Raw genomic sequence first — 19,639 nt, 5'->3', positions numbered from 1 at the left:
TTTATCAACGAACTTAAGGTAACACACGATAGACTCATCTTGGCATCCATGAACAATCTATGTTCAAACTATCGTGAACAGAAAATATTTCTGTTTTATATCATATCGGTCATTTGGTGATCTATCGGATCATATGCTTGCTAACAACAGGCATGTTGATACACTTTCAGTTCATCTCTGTCCGGTAGAACCGATATCACATCCCCAAAGTTCGTTCAAAACATCGCTTCAGAAGTCCAACCGGCGAACTCCAGATTGGTGCGGCGAAGTCAATAAAACAGAAATATTTTCTTTCAACAATAGTTTGAACATAGATTGTTCATGGATGCCACGATGAGTTTATCGTGTGTTACCTTAAGTTCGTTGATAAAGAAGAGGAAATTAAGCGAAGTTTACTTTCTGAATTTTATCGGGATGCACAATATGTGATATAATGTGGCATAGTTGATAAGTGTCCTTTGGCTTGCTATTGATCTAACAATTAGTGTTCAATTCCCAATCAAAAAGGTAAATGATAAACATAGACACAGGATGGTTCGATTCCCATGGAACCCCACAATTTTTTTTTGATTATTGATTATTTTTTTTAAGGTCGACAAAGCAGAGGATGCCCTCTATTTTGGTATCGAAATTTTGATAACATTTATGCACAGTTATTTTTTCATGAATCGATGACGATCGCTATCGATTTGTTGTATGAGCGCCTTTAAAGCTCGATATAAAAAAAATGTGAAGAAATTCAAAGATATGGTTGACCGGGTAGTCATTATCTTGTATACTTTACTCACCCATTTGAAAATTAGCATATATGGATTACACATATGTGACATAACTCCGAGACAAATCAATATCAGGCCTACTGCCATGAGGAAGAAATTATCTGTAAAGAAAATAAAACAATAAGAAAGTTTCATTATTTTCATTAATTAATTTGAGATATTGTGCCCTACCTACACGGGAAAAAATTCTGTGGTAAAAAATACTATTTTAGCTGACTACGACCATTATTGAAACTACCATGGAATTTCTGACCAATTTACTATGTTTACGGTACATCCCACCACATTACTGGTACATTTGACAGAAATAATTTACTACAATCTGATTTCGACAACAGACATGGTAAAATCAAGCGCATTTCTGGTCTGCTGAAAATTGCCGGTGCGAGCGCTTAAGTTAACCCCCTAAAATGGTAGTTTTTACCGCACATTTTTTTTGCGTGTACTTTGATAGATGGATTATTGGGAAAGTTGTGTATCCCACCTCGAAGGTCACCAAGCAGTGGTTCCAAATATGTCTCCATGCAAATGGATCCATACCCAAAGTTCTTCAAATGTACATTTGCGCGACAAATTACACTGGTTTTTCTATCCAAATACAGATTTGTACTTGACTGCATCATTGCCACAATAAATTATAATCGAACAAGCCTATTTCAAGTGGCTGACATCCCGGTCAACCATATCTTTAAATTTCTTCACTTTTCTTTATATTGTGCATCCCGATAAAATTCAGAAAGGGAACTTCGCTCAATGAGCCATTATACGAAGCTGGTCAAATGACAGGAGACCTGGGAGTAATGTTTACCTTTTCAATCGTCGTCATCAGTTTTTGCGATGATGATGGTTGATGATTGTGCGCATTTCTAACGTACAGTCAGTGACATAAGTTAGTGACATAGTGCAGTCATTTTACATAGAGTTTCAGAGGGTTGTTCAAAGACAAAAGTAAGTAATCGAGAGGCTTTGTAATTTAATTCGAAAACGGTAAGTCGTGGAAAGTTGGTGTGTTCTGCAAATTTGTGTGACTTCTGAAATTGAACAACTTTATGGAACAGATCAACAACCCACAACTTACCATTTTAGAATTAAATTACAAAGTCTCTCGGTTACTTACTTTTGTCTTTGAACAACCCTCTGAAACTCTATGTAAAATGACTGCAATGTAATAATTCCCTTACAGGCAAAACTTCAAGTTATTTGTAGTTCGTCATCCAAATTTTAGCCAATTCGGACTACCAGAAGCTGAGATACAGCACCCCAAACTTGGGCATTTTGTATGGAAAAACAGCATTTGGTTACTAACTTATGTCACTGACTGTAGCTTGTCATACCGGCGAAAGCATAAATGGAGAATAATTATTAAAATATTTATGATCACAATAGTGCCTTTTAATGTGAAATATGGGTAACAAAGAAGTTGCTGATACAATAACTAGGTGTAATGTTGCAGTAACGAACATTTTTGGATATCTTTTTTGTCATTTTATCAAAGATGGTTAGAAGGAAACCATCTTTGATTTTATCCATTTCCTCTTCTTTATCAACGAACTTAAGGTAACACACGATAGACTCATCGTGGCATCCATGAACAATCTATGTTCAAACTATCGTTGAAAAGAAAATATTTCTGTTTTAAATATATCATATCGGTCATTTGGTGATCTATCGGACCATATGCTTGCTAACAACAGGCATGTTGGTACACTTTAAGTTCATCTCTGTCCGGTAGAACCGACAGCACATCCCCAAAAATACAAAATTGATCATCATTTATGGATAGCAAACAGTTGCACCTTAAGCATCGCCAACACATTTTCAATCGGAAGGATTTTGGCGCGCTCGAACTGACAAATCCTCCGTTGTGGTGAAACTTCTTCCGTCGACGTGATGTTAGACAGTTTTCTATTGCGGCGCTTATATTAAATCCACATCCAGCGGCGGCGGAAACGCGCAGAAGATATGCGCGCAATTCAAACGCAACGTCAAAATTCAAGTAGGCTTGGATTTTTTCGTCCTTCAAGGACACAAATGTTTCAAATTTGCTGAATCTGAAACATTTGGTGATTTTCATTACCACTGCGACGGTATATCGACATTTTCATATAATCGCATTGCGTGGATTTATCTTGCAGAGCACAATAAAACAGTCGAGATAAAAGCCGAGCCGGCAGAACAATGAGGATTTGTCAGTTCGAGCGCGCCAAAATCCTTCCGATTGAAAATGTGTTGGCGGTGCTTAAGGTGCAACTGTTTGCTATCCATAAATGATTATCAATTTTGCAGTTTTCGGGGTGTGATATCGGTTCTACCAGACAGAAATGAACTGAAAGTGTATCATCATGCCTGTTGCTAGCAAGCATATGATCCGATAGATCACCGAATGACCGATATGATATAAAACAGAAATATTTTCTTTTGAACGATAGTTTGAACATAGATTGTTCATGGATGCCACGATGAGTCTATCATGTGTTACCTTAAGTTCGTTGATAACGAAGAGGAAAATGAGCGAAGTTCTCTCTCTGAATTTTATCGGGATGCACAAAGAACGTAAAGAACATTCGATAAATGTTATCAAAATTTCGACACCAAAATAAGCGAACTTCTTCTGCTTTACTTTGAAAAAAAAATAATCATTAACCAAAAACTTTTTTTGGGTTCCATGCGAACCGAACCGTTTATGTTTAATACGATTTATTTTTGTCAATACCTTTTTGATTAGGAATTGAACTCTAATTGTTAGAGGAATAGCAAGCCGAAGGACACTTATCAACTATGTCACACTATATCACATCCCTAAGGGTGGCAAGAGGCATTCATAAACTATGCCTCAATAATGGCCAGCACTCTAGCAGCAGGCATGTTTCCTGCGCATACATATTTGCGATAATATCTACCAATTTAAGAGCATCCTTCTGGTTATGAAATTTAAAATGCTTATCATTAATGGTTCGGATCTGAAAGAAAAGATCCGAAAAAGCCATGCATAATCATATTCGGTCTCAAATATGCCGATCCTTGGAAAATCAAAACATCGAGACCTGCCACGCGATGTACCAGAATACCTTGACGCTGCTTTACGAAACGATACGAAAAAGAATGGTAAAGGTGCCTCGATACAAAGCTTTAACTTTACTTTGACATCATTCGTTACACACACGTTCTTCGATGAATATTTATGAAGGTGACTAAAGCCCATTCGATAAAACATGATTTAACGAAATTTAGTATAATTTCTTTAAAGATCTATTTTGTATGCTTGATAAAGAAAGACACCCATAAGGTTTTATAGATTGATGAAGATACTTGAATATACGTAACGAAATGAACAGTAAAGAACAAGCGACAGAAATATTTATTATTGGATAAAGTTATTTAAAGTAGTTCATAGGATGGTTGACCGGAATGCTTTTGCTAAAACGTGTAAACAATTTTCGTTGGCGCGAAACCGATTCACTGCCTCTTCTTGCCCGCCAACGGCGAAAACAAAGGGTTTGACGTTTCCGCACTTATGAACCCGCCCGCACTTCTGAAGTGCGGGGTCTAATAAGGTGGGAACTGCGCAATATTCAGATTTTTTTTTTCTGTGTGGTTTTAATTCGATACCGTCAATCCGCCCCCAAACTGGATGGCGTACAAATCACTCAGCTCAACGCAATTTGTAATTATGTATTGAGTTGTATATATTAGTATTTATTAGTTGTGGTGCTAGAGAACTTCTTGAAAATCCACTGAGATTCTTTCAGAAACCCTTCTGAAATTATATGTATGTAGTTATTTCTTTGATCGCTCTGATTCTTCCAATAACCTCCTTGGGACTTCCTATTGGATTATCCCGGAAACCCATCTTGGGTTATTATGGAAATCCTTTCAGGATTCTTCTGTAAAATTCTGGAATTCTGCCGAAAATGATTTCATGATTGCTTTCCAGTGTAATGGAATCTATTTAAAAAATCTGGGTTTACGGAAGAATCCCAGCAGAATTTCTTGAAAAATTCCAGTAAAATTTCTAAAAGAATCTTCGAAAGATGTTTTGAAGCCCTCCAGCAGGATAACAGAAAGAAATCTGGGGGTATTTCAGAAGAATTTCCGAAAGAATCCTATCCTGAATTTTTCAAGAAAACTCTGTTATTCTTTCGAGTATCTCTACTCGAAAGAATAACAGAGTTTTCTTGAAAAATTCAGCATACTCCCAGATCCTAGAGTTAATTCGTGAAGAATTTCTGCAAGAATCCTCAACAGAAGGATTTGAAGGATCATCAGAAAGATTTTCAAAAGAATCCCAGAAGATAGATATCCGGAAGATTTCTCACAGGATTTTCGGAAGAGTCCCAGAAAAATTTCAAGAATATTGACTTAAAAATCTCAGTGGCATTTCTAGAATAATTTTAGAAAGATTTTCGGAAGCATCCTCGAAAGTATTCTAAAAGGATTCCGAAAGCATCTCAGGTGATTTCCGGAAGAATATTAGAGGTATTCTCATAATAATCCCAGAAGTATTTCCGGAAAAAAGAGTTATTTTCTGAGGAATTCTCGAAGAATTCCTAGTAGAGTAGTACATTTTTCGATAAAATCCTCTAAAAATATCCAAAAGAATTGCATCAGGATTTTTGGTAAAATCTTCCATAGTATTTCCAAAACAATTTTCAAGAATTTCAATTAATTTCCTGTATTCCAAAAGTAATCCTTAAGGAGATGCACGGAAAATCACATACCGAGTTCTGCAAAAAAATTCCAGAAGAATCGCAAAGGAATATCCGAAAGAATCTCGAAGTAATACCGGAATGGTAACGTTTTTTTAGGTGAATCCCAAAGCGATATCTGGAAGAATATATCTTGTGTAGCATTAAGTTTCACTGCTGACACAGCTCGTAACATCAATAATAAATTTAATTTATAAATCTTTTAAGCACATCCAAATTAAATAACAGTTCAAAGAGTGAAATACCATTCTTATGAGTTTTCGAGGATCATATGGTCGGTGTTTAGACAGACCAGACTAGATGAATTTTGGAGCTCTAAGGATACGTAAAGAACTCCATCAATTTTATATCTTCCATGTTATTTTGATACAAATCTATCATCAAATAGATAAGTTCCATTATTGCAGCAAATATATTGCGCAGTTCCCACCTTATTGGACCCCGCACTTCAGAAGTGCGGGCGGGTTCATAAGTGCGGAAACGTCAAACCCTTTGTTTTCGCCGTTGGCGGGCAAGGAAAGGCAGTGAATCGGTTTCGCGCCAACGAAAATGGTTTACGTTTTATCAAAAGCATGTGCTCTCAGCAGGGTTGCTAGTTTGTTTGTTTCATTTGTTTCACGAAAACTTGCTTGTAAAACATTTGTAAAAGTATGTCAGCCATTTGAAATAGGCTTGTTCGATTATAATTAATTGTGACAATGATGCAGTCAAGTGCAAATCTGCATTTGGATAGCAAAACCAGTGTAATTTGTCGCGTAAATGTACATTTGAAGAATTTTCCATTTGCTTAGAAACATATTGGAACCACTGCTTGCCGACCTTCGAAGTGCGATACACTACTTTCCCAATAATCCATTTATCAAAGCAAAGCACAATATTTATTAAACGGACTGGAATTGTGGCAATCACAGAAAGTTGCTTCTCACAATCTTCAAACAAGCGTAAAAATACACGCTTTCTAATGCACATGCATTTTGATCCATAGACGATTGAAAACTACAACATTGCCATTGAATTGCTGCGCTGAGTTTTGAAGATTCATCAGAAAACGATTAATTTTACACGAATAGTGTGTGATTGCGACTAGCGCTGGTGCGGCCTCCGAGGTAGAAATCAGCCATATTGGAACAGTGTATTGCGCAGTTCCCACCTTATTGGACCCCGCACTTCAGAAGTGCGGGCGGGTTCATAAGTGCGGAAACGTCAAACCCTTTGTTTTCGCCGTTGGCGGGCAAGAAAAGGCAGTGAATCGGTTTCGCGCCAACGAAAATTGTTTACGTTTTATCAAAAGCATGTGATCTCAGCAGGGTTGCTAGTTTGTTTGTTTCATTTGTTTCACGAAAACTTGCTTGTAAAACATTTGTAAAAGTATGTCAGCCATTTGAAATAGGTTTGTTCGATTATAATTAATTGTGACAATGATGCAGTCAAGTGCAAATCTGCATTTGTATAGCAAAACCAGTGTAATTTGTCGCGTAAATGTACATTTGAAGAATTTTCCATTTGCTTAGAAACATATTGGAACCACTGCTTGGTGACCTTCGAAGTGCGATACACAACTTTCCCAATAATCCATTTATCAAAGCAAAGCACAATACTTTGCTTCGGTTAGGTCGATTAGTGAAAACTCAAAGTTATTCTTAGTTTATTTTGTGGATTTGTGTTCAGTAATAATTATTCTTGTGTGCAACGTGTTGCGCAGTTTGTGGCAGAGAATGGAATGTGAAATCAAACTATGGAACATAAATTTTCTGAGCTCGTGTCCTGTGTGAATCTGGAACATTTGTGAAGTGCTTGACAGGTAGTTGATTAAAACAGAGCCCTATAATTATTGATTTTAAAGGAGAAATAAATGCTGTTTTTATTCAAGCTCGTGTGTTTTTTTATTTCTTTTCGATTGAAAAAGAAGCATTATAGTGAAAAATAGTGTTGTCCCCTAGTACTGCTCGAATAGTAATCGGTTCTTTCAACTGGATTCCTTTTCTGCTCGTTCGTTTCTCTTGTCAAACATGAAGCATCAGAACCCAAACACAACAACATGTAAATTTACGCTTTGAATTAAATTCACATGTACAACAAAATCAAAGCTTGTAAATTTAATTGCAAGCATAATATCACGCTATCTGTGGCATTCCCTTCATGTGCATTAGAAATAGCTTAAATTTACATGGATTTTTAATACTGTGCAATCACAAGCTGCGCAGAATACATTGTTGTAATTTTGGACCAGTCTGTTTTATGTTGACGATGTTTATCATCATTGCCTTGTGCCGACCCTGTGATCCGTATGTATGTTGTTTGTTGTTTATATGTTGATTAGTAATAAACCGACCGCCGCGACGAGCAAACGTACTTTGTGCCTTCTTGTGTTCTTTCACCGTTCGCGTACCGAAATTCCCCCGGCAGTTTGTTCGGTGCCACTGTGTACCTGGTGGGTGTCCGTGGTCAAGCCTTCCCATAGGTAATGGGCCCAGTGAGTGGAAGAACCGGTGAATTTGCTTGAAACAGTCGCGGTGTGAAATCGTTTCGCAAACGATCCTCCTGTGTGGTGCCGGTCGGTGGGAGCCAATCATTCAATTTGGCTCGTTTTGGCTTGTGGTCCAGCTGCTGTGTGAGAAGAACAGCTGTGATCGGGACTTTGTGAAAGTGTGTGGTGCCGTTGTTTCCCGTCTGGTTGGAAGCCCAGTACGAGGTGGAAAGTGCCGGTTTGGCTGTTTGCACCATTTTGTCCCGCAGCCGAAGAAAAGTGAACATTGCCATTTTGTGCCGCGATAAGTTGCCGTAGCCGTGGTGGTGATTAATAGTAATCAAACACTTGACTGTGTGGTGTACCGCCGACGTGTGTGTATAGGTACGGCGGGTACGTTCGAAAGTGTTGTTTGCTGTACCTTCGTGAGTACAGTGTGCGCCAACAGAAAATCGAAGAAATTTGAAATGGCTGAGAAAGTTTTTATCGCCCGTTTGGATAATCGAAATTATCAAACGTGGAAGGTGAAGATCGAAATGTTGTTAATAAGTTACGATCTGTGGCATACGGTTTCGGAAGAAAAACCGATGCCAGTGACTGCGGCGTGGTCAAAAGAGGATCAGAAGGCAAAGGACTTGATCATCCTGAATGTGGAAGATTCTCAGTTAGCCTTGGTGAAGGACGCAAAATCTGCGATCGATGCGTGGGAAAAGTTGAAGAAATTCCACGAAAAGGCTACGGTGACGTCGCGAGTGTCGCTTCTGAAGAAGCTCTGTAGTTTCAACTACGAAGAAGGTGCGGATATGGAGAAGCACCTGTTCGCGATCGAAGAGTTGTTCGATCGGCTGTCTTGTGCGGGGCAGAAGCTCGAAAGTTCGCTGCAAGTGGCGATGGTGTATCGCAGTCTGCCGGAGTCTTACAACGGGTTGGTGACGGCATTGGAAAGCCGGCCAGATGACGACCAGACTCTGGAGTTTGTGAAGCAGCGGCTGATGGACGAGTACCACCGACGGATGGAGAAGCGTGATGTGTCCGGTGAGCGCAGTGATCGTGCGCTGGGAGCGAGTAACGAAGGCACAAGAAGAAGAAGAAGAAGACAGCGAGTTTGTTATTACTGCCGGAAACCTGGCCACTTCCGGAGGGATTGCCCAGAGCTATGTGAAAAGGAAGAAAAAGGGCCGGAAGTGAAGAAAGCCGTGGAGAGAAACCCCGGAATTTGTTTCGGTGTTGGAGGACAGCGGAAGCGGAACGGCTGGTATGTGGACAGTGGCTGTTCGAGCCATATGACCAGCGATAGGAAGTTCTTCAGTAAAATCGACGAAAGTGTGAAGGTCGACGTGAACTTGGCGGATGGCTCGATGCTGAGATCCGCCGGTGTAGGAGAAGGCTTCCTGAAGTGCGTCACTGACAACGGGAAAGTGAATGAAGTTGTGGTGAAAGACGTGCTGTACGTTCCGGAGCTGGACAGTGGATTGCTTTCAGTCCGGAAACTAGCACAAAATGGACTGCGAGTGAACTTTGTGAAGAACAGGTGCCAGATTGAGAGTCGCAGCGGATATGTGCAAGCTTTAGCAGAACTTTGTGGAGAGCTGTATGCTTTGAAGATCGCGGAATGTGCGAGGAAGAGCGGCAACCGCCGGAAAACTGCAGCTGGGCATCCCGTTGAGGAGGAGTGCTGCCAAGAAGAAGAATTTCATGACTGTTTTGACGAGGGAAACCGATGCTAAGTGTAACATCGTAGATTGTCTTTGTGAACTTTGTGGTATACTTGACGAAGCAGGAGTGTTCGGTGCAGGAGGAGGAACTTTGTGGAGACTGTGTTGTCCAATGAGAACTGTTTAAGACTTTGTGACTGTATAGACAAGTGATGAATACATCGAGGAGGAGTGTTGTAATTTTGGACCAGTCTGTTTTATGTTGACGATGTTTATCATCATTGCCTTGTGCCGACCCTGTGATCCGTATGTATGTTGTTTGTTGTTTATATGTTGATTAGTAATAAACCGACCGCCGCGACGAGCAAACGTAACTTTGTGTACTCTAGTGTTCTTTCCGTTCGCGTACCGAAATTCCCCCGGTGGTTTTGTCGGTACCACTGTGTACCTGGTGGGTCTCCGTGATCAAAGCCTTCCCACATACATCAGACCGATTTACCATTGCTGCGCACTTCTAAAAGCATTTTATTTTTATTACAAATATTGTTTGCAATATTTCTTCACGCAACGTTTGATAATACAGTCGCCTCTCCACATCTCGATATTGAAGGAACCATCGAGATAGGGAGAGATCGAGACAAAGAACACATTTTTATTGAATACTAGATTGAAAAACACTACGTTGCCAAGAAAACAATAAACAATCAGACGTCGTTGCGCGCTCCTAATTTGTTTTGAACCCCAAAAATTTGGTCTAGTAACCTTTGATATTGGTCATATCGACATACAGAGAGAAAATTGGGAACGATAAAGCAACAGGTACACATCGAGATACGGAGATATCGAGATAAGGAGGATATCGAGATATGGAGAGAGAAATTGTATGCAGAATGAAGGGACCTAAGAAATCATCGACATAGGGAGAGATATCGAGATATAGAACATCGAGATGTGGAGAGTCGACTGTAGCAGAACGACAATGATCATCACCCAAGTAACCAGTAAGCACGATAATGCGGCACGGTAACAGCATTATATGCGCATATAGGGTAATCATTTGATGCTTGTCAGTTTTATATACGCATATAATGCTATTATAATGCCAGAAAAGGCGAAATAGCGTGCCATTATAATGCGAAGATATAACCGTGCTTCTCGGCATCACTAGTGCTGATATAAGACCACGTGAGAAACGTCAGTTGTTTTCGCCAGGTTTTTCGGGCGAATATTTTGTGCTTTCGCGTACGCAGCCAGAGAGCTTTCGCGTATGCGGCCAAGCAGCTGGTACACGAGGTAAATAAATAAATGAATGAAAACGGAAACCTCGAATAGTATGCAAAATGTAATAAAATGATTGAGATAGTACTTCTCCGTATCAGACTTATTCATTTTGGTGGTTTTCATCCTTTTGAGGACTTGAAATTGCCACATATTGATCCTTGTTTTATGATGATGAAATTCCTCATTTTGCGTCTCGAACCGGCGACACCTGTATTGTTGAGTTGTTGAAGTTCTGCTCCTTTGCTCCTTCGCCCACATAAGATGAATAGTATTGGAAAGAAAAGTGACCAATTTAAACCACCACTTTTCCCCGTCATAAAACCTGCACTTGTAGTAGTGAGAAGACTTATGTTTGACTCCCTCTCACCACTATATGTAAACACAAAGCACGTGGTATATCTGTCAAAACACTGGATGGCATTTAAACAGGCCCTGTATGCGAATATAGAGCCAATATAGTGCTTATTTAATGCCCGTATGCATCAGGCTTAGAAGCATTAATGATGCTGTAATAGGGTTTCTATGCAGCGGTAGTGCTGTTATAAGGTGTGTAAGCATTTGTGGTGCTATTATAATGCATGTACGCATTTATGATGCTGATTAAGGGCTTATTATTAGTGCTTATGGTTACTTGGGCAGTTGATTTTCCCCTACAGATTTGTTTTCAATCACAATTGTTATTTCTTTCCGTGCACGAGCTCGGGAAATGAATCTGGCCATGGTGCAACAACCGCGCTACATTCGCTGAATCCTATGCGACAAAAATTGTCGGCGCTATCCGTCAAATTCACTCATCAAAGCCATTTTGGTGGATTTACCATCACAGCTCAGGAGAAGTGGATGAACTTGTCATTCATTTTCCTGTCAATGTTCATACAAAATCTACTTTTCTTCTGCTATAAATTCACTCTGAGTGAACCACTTCCCCTGGCCAATGAGCCTATGCATGCTATAAAACGTTTGACTTTTACTGTGCGCCCAATGAGAATATATACTAAGGTGTGGAAGAAGAAGCAATGGCTATGTATTAGTAAAGAGAAAAAAACGTAAACAAAAATAACTACGTCACTAATTTACACGGCTTCTTATGGAAGGTCGCTTGCTTGTAGTTGTGGAACATTTTGCACCGTACACGGATGTCACGCACACTAAATGTCTTCTTCCTCACCTCGGTATATATTCTCATTGCTGTGCGCCCTATTTTCAAGTTGCCCGTGCACGGCAACGCGGATCTACTCAAATTTGAGTTGTTTCAATGCAAAACCGTAGTTGAGCCCAATAACCCAAATTTGGCTAAATTTCCAAGGCCTCCATTAGGTACTTTGCCTCTAAAGCCATAAGAAAAATTTACTTAAATTTGGTTTGATTCAACGCAAAATTGAGTTCATTCAACCCAAGCTTAAGAATAATGCATTTTACCCAAATTTGGCTTATTGGGCCAAACTACCCCCATTGGGTAGGTGCAGCTCTCTCTATTTTTGACAACATTGGTGGGGAAGAGAGAGAATACCGAGAGATTTTGGGTTGAGAGAATAAACGATATACTTAATTTTGGGTAAAGTCAACCCAAAAATTAGGTAAAATGGTTTTTCCGTGTGAGAGAAAGCGAGACAACACAGCACAGTAAAAGTCAAGATAAAAGCCGAGCCGGCAGAGCAATGACAGTTAGTCCGTTAAAAACTTCGCTTCAGAAGTCCAACCGGCGAACTCCAGAGTGGTGCTGCGAAGTTAATATTGTGCATCCCGATAAAATTCAGAAAAAGAACTTCGCTCAATTTCCTCTTCTTTATTAACGAACTTAAGGTAACACACGATAGACTCATCGTGGCATCCATGAACAATCTATGTTCAAACTATCGTTGAAAAGAAAATATTTCTGTTTTATATCATATCGATCATTCGGTGATCTATCCGGATCATATGCTTGCTAACAACAGGCATGTTGATACACTTTCAGTTCATCTATGTCCGGTAGAACCGATATCACATCCCCAAAACTACAAAATTGATCATCATTTATGGATAGCAAACAGTTGCACCTCAAGCACCGCCAACACATTTTCAATCGGAAGGATTTTGGCGCGCTCGAACTGACAAATCCTCCGTTGTGGTGAAACTTCTTCCATCGACGTGATGTTGGACAGTTTTCTAAAACAGTCGAGATAAAATCCGAGCCGGCAGAGCAATGACAGTTAGTTCGTTCAAAACTTCGAGATTATTCAGTGATTCCTCCAGGAGTTTCTTCAAGAGTTTCTTCAGGAATTCATCTAGAAGTTTCTACAGCAATTCATCCAGGAGATCCTTCAGGAATTCCTCCAGGAATTACTCCAGGAGTTCCTTCAGGAATTCCTCCAGGAGTACCCTGAGGAATTCCTCCAGGAGACCCTTAAGGAAATCTTCCTGAAGCTTCTTTAGGAATTCCTCCAGGAGTTCCTTCAGGAATTCTTTCAAGAGTTCCTTCAGGAATTCTTTCAAGAGTTCCTTCAGGAATTCCAACAGGAGTTCTATCACGAATTCTTCCAGGGGTTCCTCCAGGCGTTCCTGAAAATCATTCACTAATTGTTCCAGGAGTTCCTTTGAGAATTCATAGAGAACTTTCTTAGGGATTCCTCCAGGAATCTTTCGAGAATTCCTCCAGGAATTCTTCGGGAATTCCTCCAGGTATTCTTTGGAAATTCCTCCAGGAATTCTCCGCGAATTTCTCCACGAGTTTCATCAGAAGTTCTCTCAAGAATTCCTGCAGGAGTTCTTTCAGGAATTGTACCAGGAGTAGTAACACCATTCTATAGGGATTCCTCCAGAACTTCGTTCAGGAATTCCTCCATGAGTTCATTTAGAAATAGCACCAGTAGTTCCTTCAGAAATTCCTCCAGGAGTATCATCAGGAATTCCACCAGGAGTTCTTTCAGCAAATCTTTCGAGAGTTTCTCCAGGAGTGACTCCAGCGATTCCTCCAGGAGTTCATTTAGGAATTTCTCCAGGGGTTTTTTTGGTAATTCTTCCAGTAGTTCCTTTAGGAATTCCTCCAGGATTTCCTTCAAGAATTCTTTCACGAGTTCCTCCAAGAATTCCTCCAGTAGTGCCTTCAGCGATTCTTCCAGAAGTTACCTCGGGAATTCCTTCAAGAGTTTCTTAGATAATTCCTCCAGAAGTTCCTCCATGAATTCCTCCAGAAGTTCCTTCAGAACTTCCTCCAGGAGTTCTTTAAGAATTCTTTCACGAGTTCTTTCGGGAACTACTCCCGGAGCTCCTTCAAGATTTCATCCAGGAGTTCCTTCAGCAAATCTTTCAAGAGTTCCTCCAGGAGTGACTCCAGCGCTTCCTCCAGGAGTTCTTTTAGGAATTTTTCCAGATGTTCTTTTAGGAATTCCTCCAGGAGTTCCTTCAAAAATTCTTTCACGAGTTCCTTCAGGAAATATTCCAGTTCGTTCAAGATGTCCTCCAAGAGTTCCTCCAAGAGTGCCTTCAGAAGTTCCTTCGGGAATTCCTCCAGGAGTTTCTTAATTTATCCTCCAGGGCTTCCTTCAGGAGTTTCTCCAGAAAATCATTCAGAAATTGCATCAGTAGTTCCTCCAGAAATTCCTCCAGGAGCATCAAAGAGTGAAAGAAGAGTTCCTTCGGGAATTCCTCCAGGGGTACCTGCAGGACTTCCTCAGGAATTTCTTCAGGAATTTCTCTAGAAGTTCTTTCGGGAATTCCTCCAGGTGCATTATCAGGAATTCGTTCAGGAGTTCTTTCAGCAGTTCCTCCAAGAGTCCTTCAGCGATTTCTCTAGTAGTTCCTTTCGGATTTTTTTCTAGGAGTTCTTGTAGCAATTCTTCAAGGAGTTTCTTTAGGAATTCCTCCAGGTGTTCCTTCAGGAATTCCTCCACTAGTTCAGGAATTTCTCCAGAAGTTTCTTCAAGAATTCCTCCAGGACTTCCTACAGGAGTGCCTTCAGCGATTTATCAGTTCCTTCAGGAGTTCCTTCAGAAATTTCTCCAGGAGCTTCTTCAGGGATTTATCTAGGAGTTCCTTTAGCAATTCCTCCAGGAGTTCATTCAGGAACATCTCCACGAGTTCTTTCTGGATTTTCTCCAGGAGTCCCTTCGGCAATTCCAATCAGCAATTCTTTCAGGAGTGCCTTCAGCGATTTCTCCAGGAGTTCCTTCAGAGATTCCACCAGGATTTCTTTAAGCAAATCTTTCAAGAGTTCCTCCAAGAGTGATTCCAGCGATTCCTCCAGGAGTTCCTTTAGGAATTTCTCCAAGGGTTTTTTGATAATTCTTCCAGGAGTTCCTTTAGGAATTTCTCCAGGAGTTCCTTCAAGAATTCTTTTACGAGTTCCTTCAGGAATTACTCCAGGAGTTCCTTCACGATTTCTTTCAAGATTTCCTCCAAGAATTCCTCCAGGAGTTCCCTCAGGAATTATTCCAGGAGTTCCTTCAGAAATACAGTCAGAAGTTCTTACAGAGGTTCGTCTTAACATTATTTTAAAAATTTCTTCAGAGATTCATCCAAAAGCTCCTTCAGGGATTTCACCAAAATTTCCGTCCAGGATTCCATGAGTTCCTTCAGAGATCAATACAAAGTTTGCTACAGGGATTCTATCAAAAGTTCCACTAGGATTTTCTTCGAAATCCTCGTAACGAATTCCTTCAAGCATTCTTCCGGAAAATCCTGTAGGAATCGCCAGCTGGTGACCAATCGATTAAGTTTTCAGCTTAAACGGATGTTCGGTTCTACAGATTTGTGCTCTTGAAAATTTGAGGCTTGGCTTCGATTCATCTTCACCTTAAGAAACACTCTTAGGAATTCTTGATGGAGTCCTTTCTTTGACTCAAATAAGGATTCATCCAGATATGCCGCAAGATACTTCTGAAGGAACTTCCCCCCCCCCTTACTCCAAATAGTTCTCCGGAAAATTTTCCAGATATTCCTTTAAGAATTTTTGTATGGTATCTTGGAGGATTTTCTGATGATATGTGTTGAGGAAATCCTGAAGAAATCCATGGAGATAACTCTAGCATTTTAGAATAGAAAAATCTGTAGGCATTCCTTGAAAAAATTCCGGAAGAAACCCTGCAGTAATTATCAGAGGCATTCCTGAAGGAATAAGTGGAAAATTTACAGACAAATTACAAAAAATCCCTAAGTGGAGAGTATCATGAAAGAATTCTTGGAAGAATTCATACAGAAGTTCTCAAAAAGGATTCTGTAAAATAAAATCCTTAAAAAAAATAGTAGTTTACGGAACAAGTTGCAGAATGATGATTTTTACAGCACGAGTCGTAAATTTATCCTACGAGGCTTGCCGAGTAGGATAATTACGACGAGTGCTGTAATAATAGAGTTCTGCAACGAGTTACGTACAACATTTTTTGCAATTTCGTAAAAGACCACTTGAGGGTATCAGAAATCATATCGGAATGCATGCACCATCATTTAACAATTTCTGAAAAAATGTTGTGTAACGATTAATTACGCAACTCAAATAAAAATGCACATTCAATCATGTAGGATCCAAAAAACGTCGAAAATAATTGAATTGTGAAGCACTGTTTTTCATTATTTTGGACACACCAATACATTTTGAATCCTCAAAGTATATTTTGGACCCCCGGTATTTTTTATCGTTTGGCGACAAAGTCCACGACACTGGTTGTATGATATGTTTGCCTATAGTCTAATCAATCCATTGACAATGGAAAATCAAAGAAATTCTACGCTTTTAGTTCAGAAATTTGAAAAAAGTTTTTGTTTACATTTGAAAAATTTCTGACGGCGTCAATTTCTGTGTGTAACGTGTTATAAAGGTTGCATGGATGAATCGATTAAACTAAATTAATTTCAGATGAAATAAACACATTTTCTATGTACAAACGGTTGATACAAGTGCGGAATAGTCCTATCTTTCCAAATGGCATGCAAATTGAGTTGGTCTTTCAATTTAAACTGGGAAATTTGCAGCAAAATGCCCCTGGGGGTCCAAAATATATAGAGGTCCAAAATATATTGGTTACCCTATTCCCGGTCGGTCCAGGATCTTTTCGTAATGGAAATTTCCTTGATTTCCCTGGGCATAGAGTATCATCGTACCTGCCACACGATATACGAATGCGAAAATGGCAACTTTAGCAAAGAAAACTCTCAGTTAATAAGTGGAAGTGCTAATAAGAACACTAAGCTGAGAAGCAGGCTCTGTCCCAGTGAGGACGTTAATGCCAATAAGAAGAATAGTGACAGCTCCATTTGATTTGTACGGCAGGCGTTACCGATGTTACGAAATCAGCTCTACTTGTCCACTGGATACAGCTCAAGTAATTTGGACAGCTGAAGTATTGCGCTTCTTGAGATATATTTTAGTTTCTCTCTTTTTTGTGACTGTCAAACAGTTATGCGCCAGGGTGAATCTCTTATCATGGACAGTGCGCTTATTTTCCCTGCTAAGAGCAAATCTGCGCTTAACGGTGGCATTCAATCCACACAACACTGCGCGCAACTACCTGGCGCACAATAATACAACAGAAAAATTAGGAAAAGTTTTCGCAACTTTTGTAAATATCACAGTCAATTGATATTTAAGCGGACCAAAATGTATACCCGTACCTCGCAGCATGCATAAACACTTCATAACGATCAGCTGGTAGACCAGTTTTAACATTTGTCCTCGTTTTCGTTGGCCACACACAATGGATCTGGGCTGCGCGTAACACTGGCGCGCAACTAACTCGACGAAAGTAAATAAAATTTTACAAAATATTCGCAATATTTCTTGGCCATTAATTGTCCTATCCTTTTGCACAGTACTTACAAAGTGGATACTACCCATCAGCAGCGTACAGCTCAAGTAATTTCAGAAGCAGAATCATTCCTTGACCGTTTTTTGCACAACACTCATGATCAGCGTACCGGCCAATAGGACTGACAGCTAAAAGTGTGCATGCAACCGAAACGGAAGAGTAAACAAAACTTAGCCTTATTAAGGTTTTATAATCACCTTATAATCATCACGAAGCCAAACTTTGAATATTCAAGTGCACAAGGCGAGAGAATCTGACAACAGTTCGCGTTGAAAACCAATCAAATTGCTGGTGACCAATGGGATAGATTTTCAAGGCGGATCGCTGTTTGGTTCTCAAGTCTTGTGCTCTTGAAAATTTGAGGTGTGGCTTCGTTCTATAATCACCTTAAACAAAACTTCGCATTATGATTGCACTGTCGATTCAATTCATCTGAAAATGGGTAAACACATGGCGATGTTGACTACGCTAGAAGTCGTCCCTTGCCATGGGCCTGTTTAGAACACAATCTTATAGCACTATACAGCAGAACATAAAGTATTCCTATATCTTCGTGATTACTTGGGCAGCTTCATATAAGAACATATTTACCATTTAACGTAACAAATATCATTGTAATATCATATAATAAATATAACCGTTCTACTTAGAAATATGCTAGAAACTTAGAAGATAAGGGAGAATAAAATATACTTAGGTATATATATTATTCAATGCATGAAGGAATGCGACATATGCTTACATTTGGGATAACGTGTTCGTTCCCCTTCTTTCCTTTGATGAAAAAACGAATCGACGATAGAAAATTGGCGCGTCAGGTTTCTTCTGTTGGCTGCAAAGCTTTCAAAGCGACCATTATCACAATCGTTCGTACGCACGGAATTATACCGATTTCCAAAAACATTCATAATTTGCTTCATTTTTTCGTTTATTTGCAATTAATATGATTATAAAACACATGAATAACGTATATACCGCATAAACTCTACGAAAAAAAATAACAGTAACCGTATTCTTACGGAATACTTGACTTAACAATACAACTGCACCACACAAACTTGCAATGAATACCAACAACAGGTCATCAATGGAAGGAAAAAGAACATTGCATTCTAATTCTTGGTTCCGCAGTGAAATTTAGATTACACATGATAATTTTCTTCAATGTAGTATATGAGCAAAACACAAGAATAGTTGAGTAAGTATCCATATTGCATATCGCGTATAGTGTACACAGGAAAAATATAAACGGCAACTTAATAAACGAGAACACAAGATAACACCCAATTAACCATATAAAACTAGCATGTCTTACCAAATAGCGGGATATCGTGATATCGTACACAAAATCAGTGCAAATGTGATTTTAAGGAATTTCAAGGGGTTCCGGGTCATTTGGCCGAATGCCGTTCGACCGAAAATAAAAACAATAGTGAACTACAGTCAGCATGCATTTGTAATGAATTTCAAAGTTATGTTTCAAAGAACAGCTTATAAAGAAGTATAAATCATCATTGATATACAAATAATTAGCCCTTCAGTGTCAGTGTCACGCTTTTTCATGCTACTTATAGATGTTATATTTATGCCGATGCCTTGTTGCCTAAAGGACTGTTCATTTTATAAAGTGGACTCTTTGTTTTCTTTTTAATTCATTAATGAAATCGTTATCGGTTCTCTGTGTATCGTTAAACTACTATTCTATGATGTTATAAAAAAATATGATATTTAAAAAAATGCTCCTGGTTGAAGAATATAATAGTTTTTTTTTTTCAAAAACACAAGAACAGCTGCTGCCCATAACTGCACATTTGTCACCTTCGACATTTTTGACAATTTCGAGTTGATACCGTGCAAAGTCATCAAATGATAAACACTTTAGATTCACTTACTGAAATCTGTGAGGCACACTGGCAATTGTAATCGCATAACAGCCACATTGAGATGATATTATGAGCCTCGTAATGTA

The 19,639-nt window shown here is 39.4% G+C and overlaps 1 protein-coding gene across 4 annotated transcripts in view; it reads right to left on the bottom strand.

The window, feature by feature from the left end:
* The window catches only part of LOC5574548 (scavenger receptor class B member 1), a 494,233-nt gene extending 475,437 nt beyond the window's left edge, over nucleotides 1-18,796 (bottom strand). The window contains exons 1-2 of one of the 4 annotated variants that reach the window (XM_021844301.1): nucleotides 18,413-18,796; nucleotides 789-880 (exon numbers count right to left, since the gene is read on the bottom strand). In XM_021844301.1, the coding sequence (XP_021699993.1) occupies nucleotides 789-880; nucleotides 18,413-18,590 (270 nt within the window). In that variant the 5' untranslated portion in view covers nucleotides 18,591-18,796. The remainder of the gene's footprint in view (nucleotides 1-788; nucleotides 881-18,412) is intronic. The other 3 variants (XM_021844303.1, XM_021844300.1, XM_001661447.2) reach the window with 3 other exon arrangements.
* Between the last annotated feature and the right edge of the window lie 843 nt (nucleotides 18,797-19,639).

The sequence above is a fragment of the Aedes aegypti genome, chromosome 2, assembly GCF_002204515.2.
Source record: "Aedes aegypti strain LVP_AGWG chromosome 2, AaegL5.0 Primary Assembly, whole genome shotgun sequence".
Taxonomy (NCBI): Eukaryota; Metazoa; Arthropoda; class Insecta; order Diptera; family Culicidae; genus Aedes; species Aedes aegypti.
Note: the sequence above shows the minus strand (reverse complement) of the source record. Positions and strands in the feature narration are given on the sequence as shown.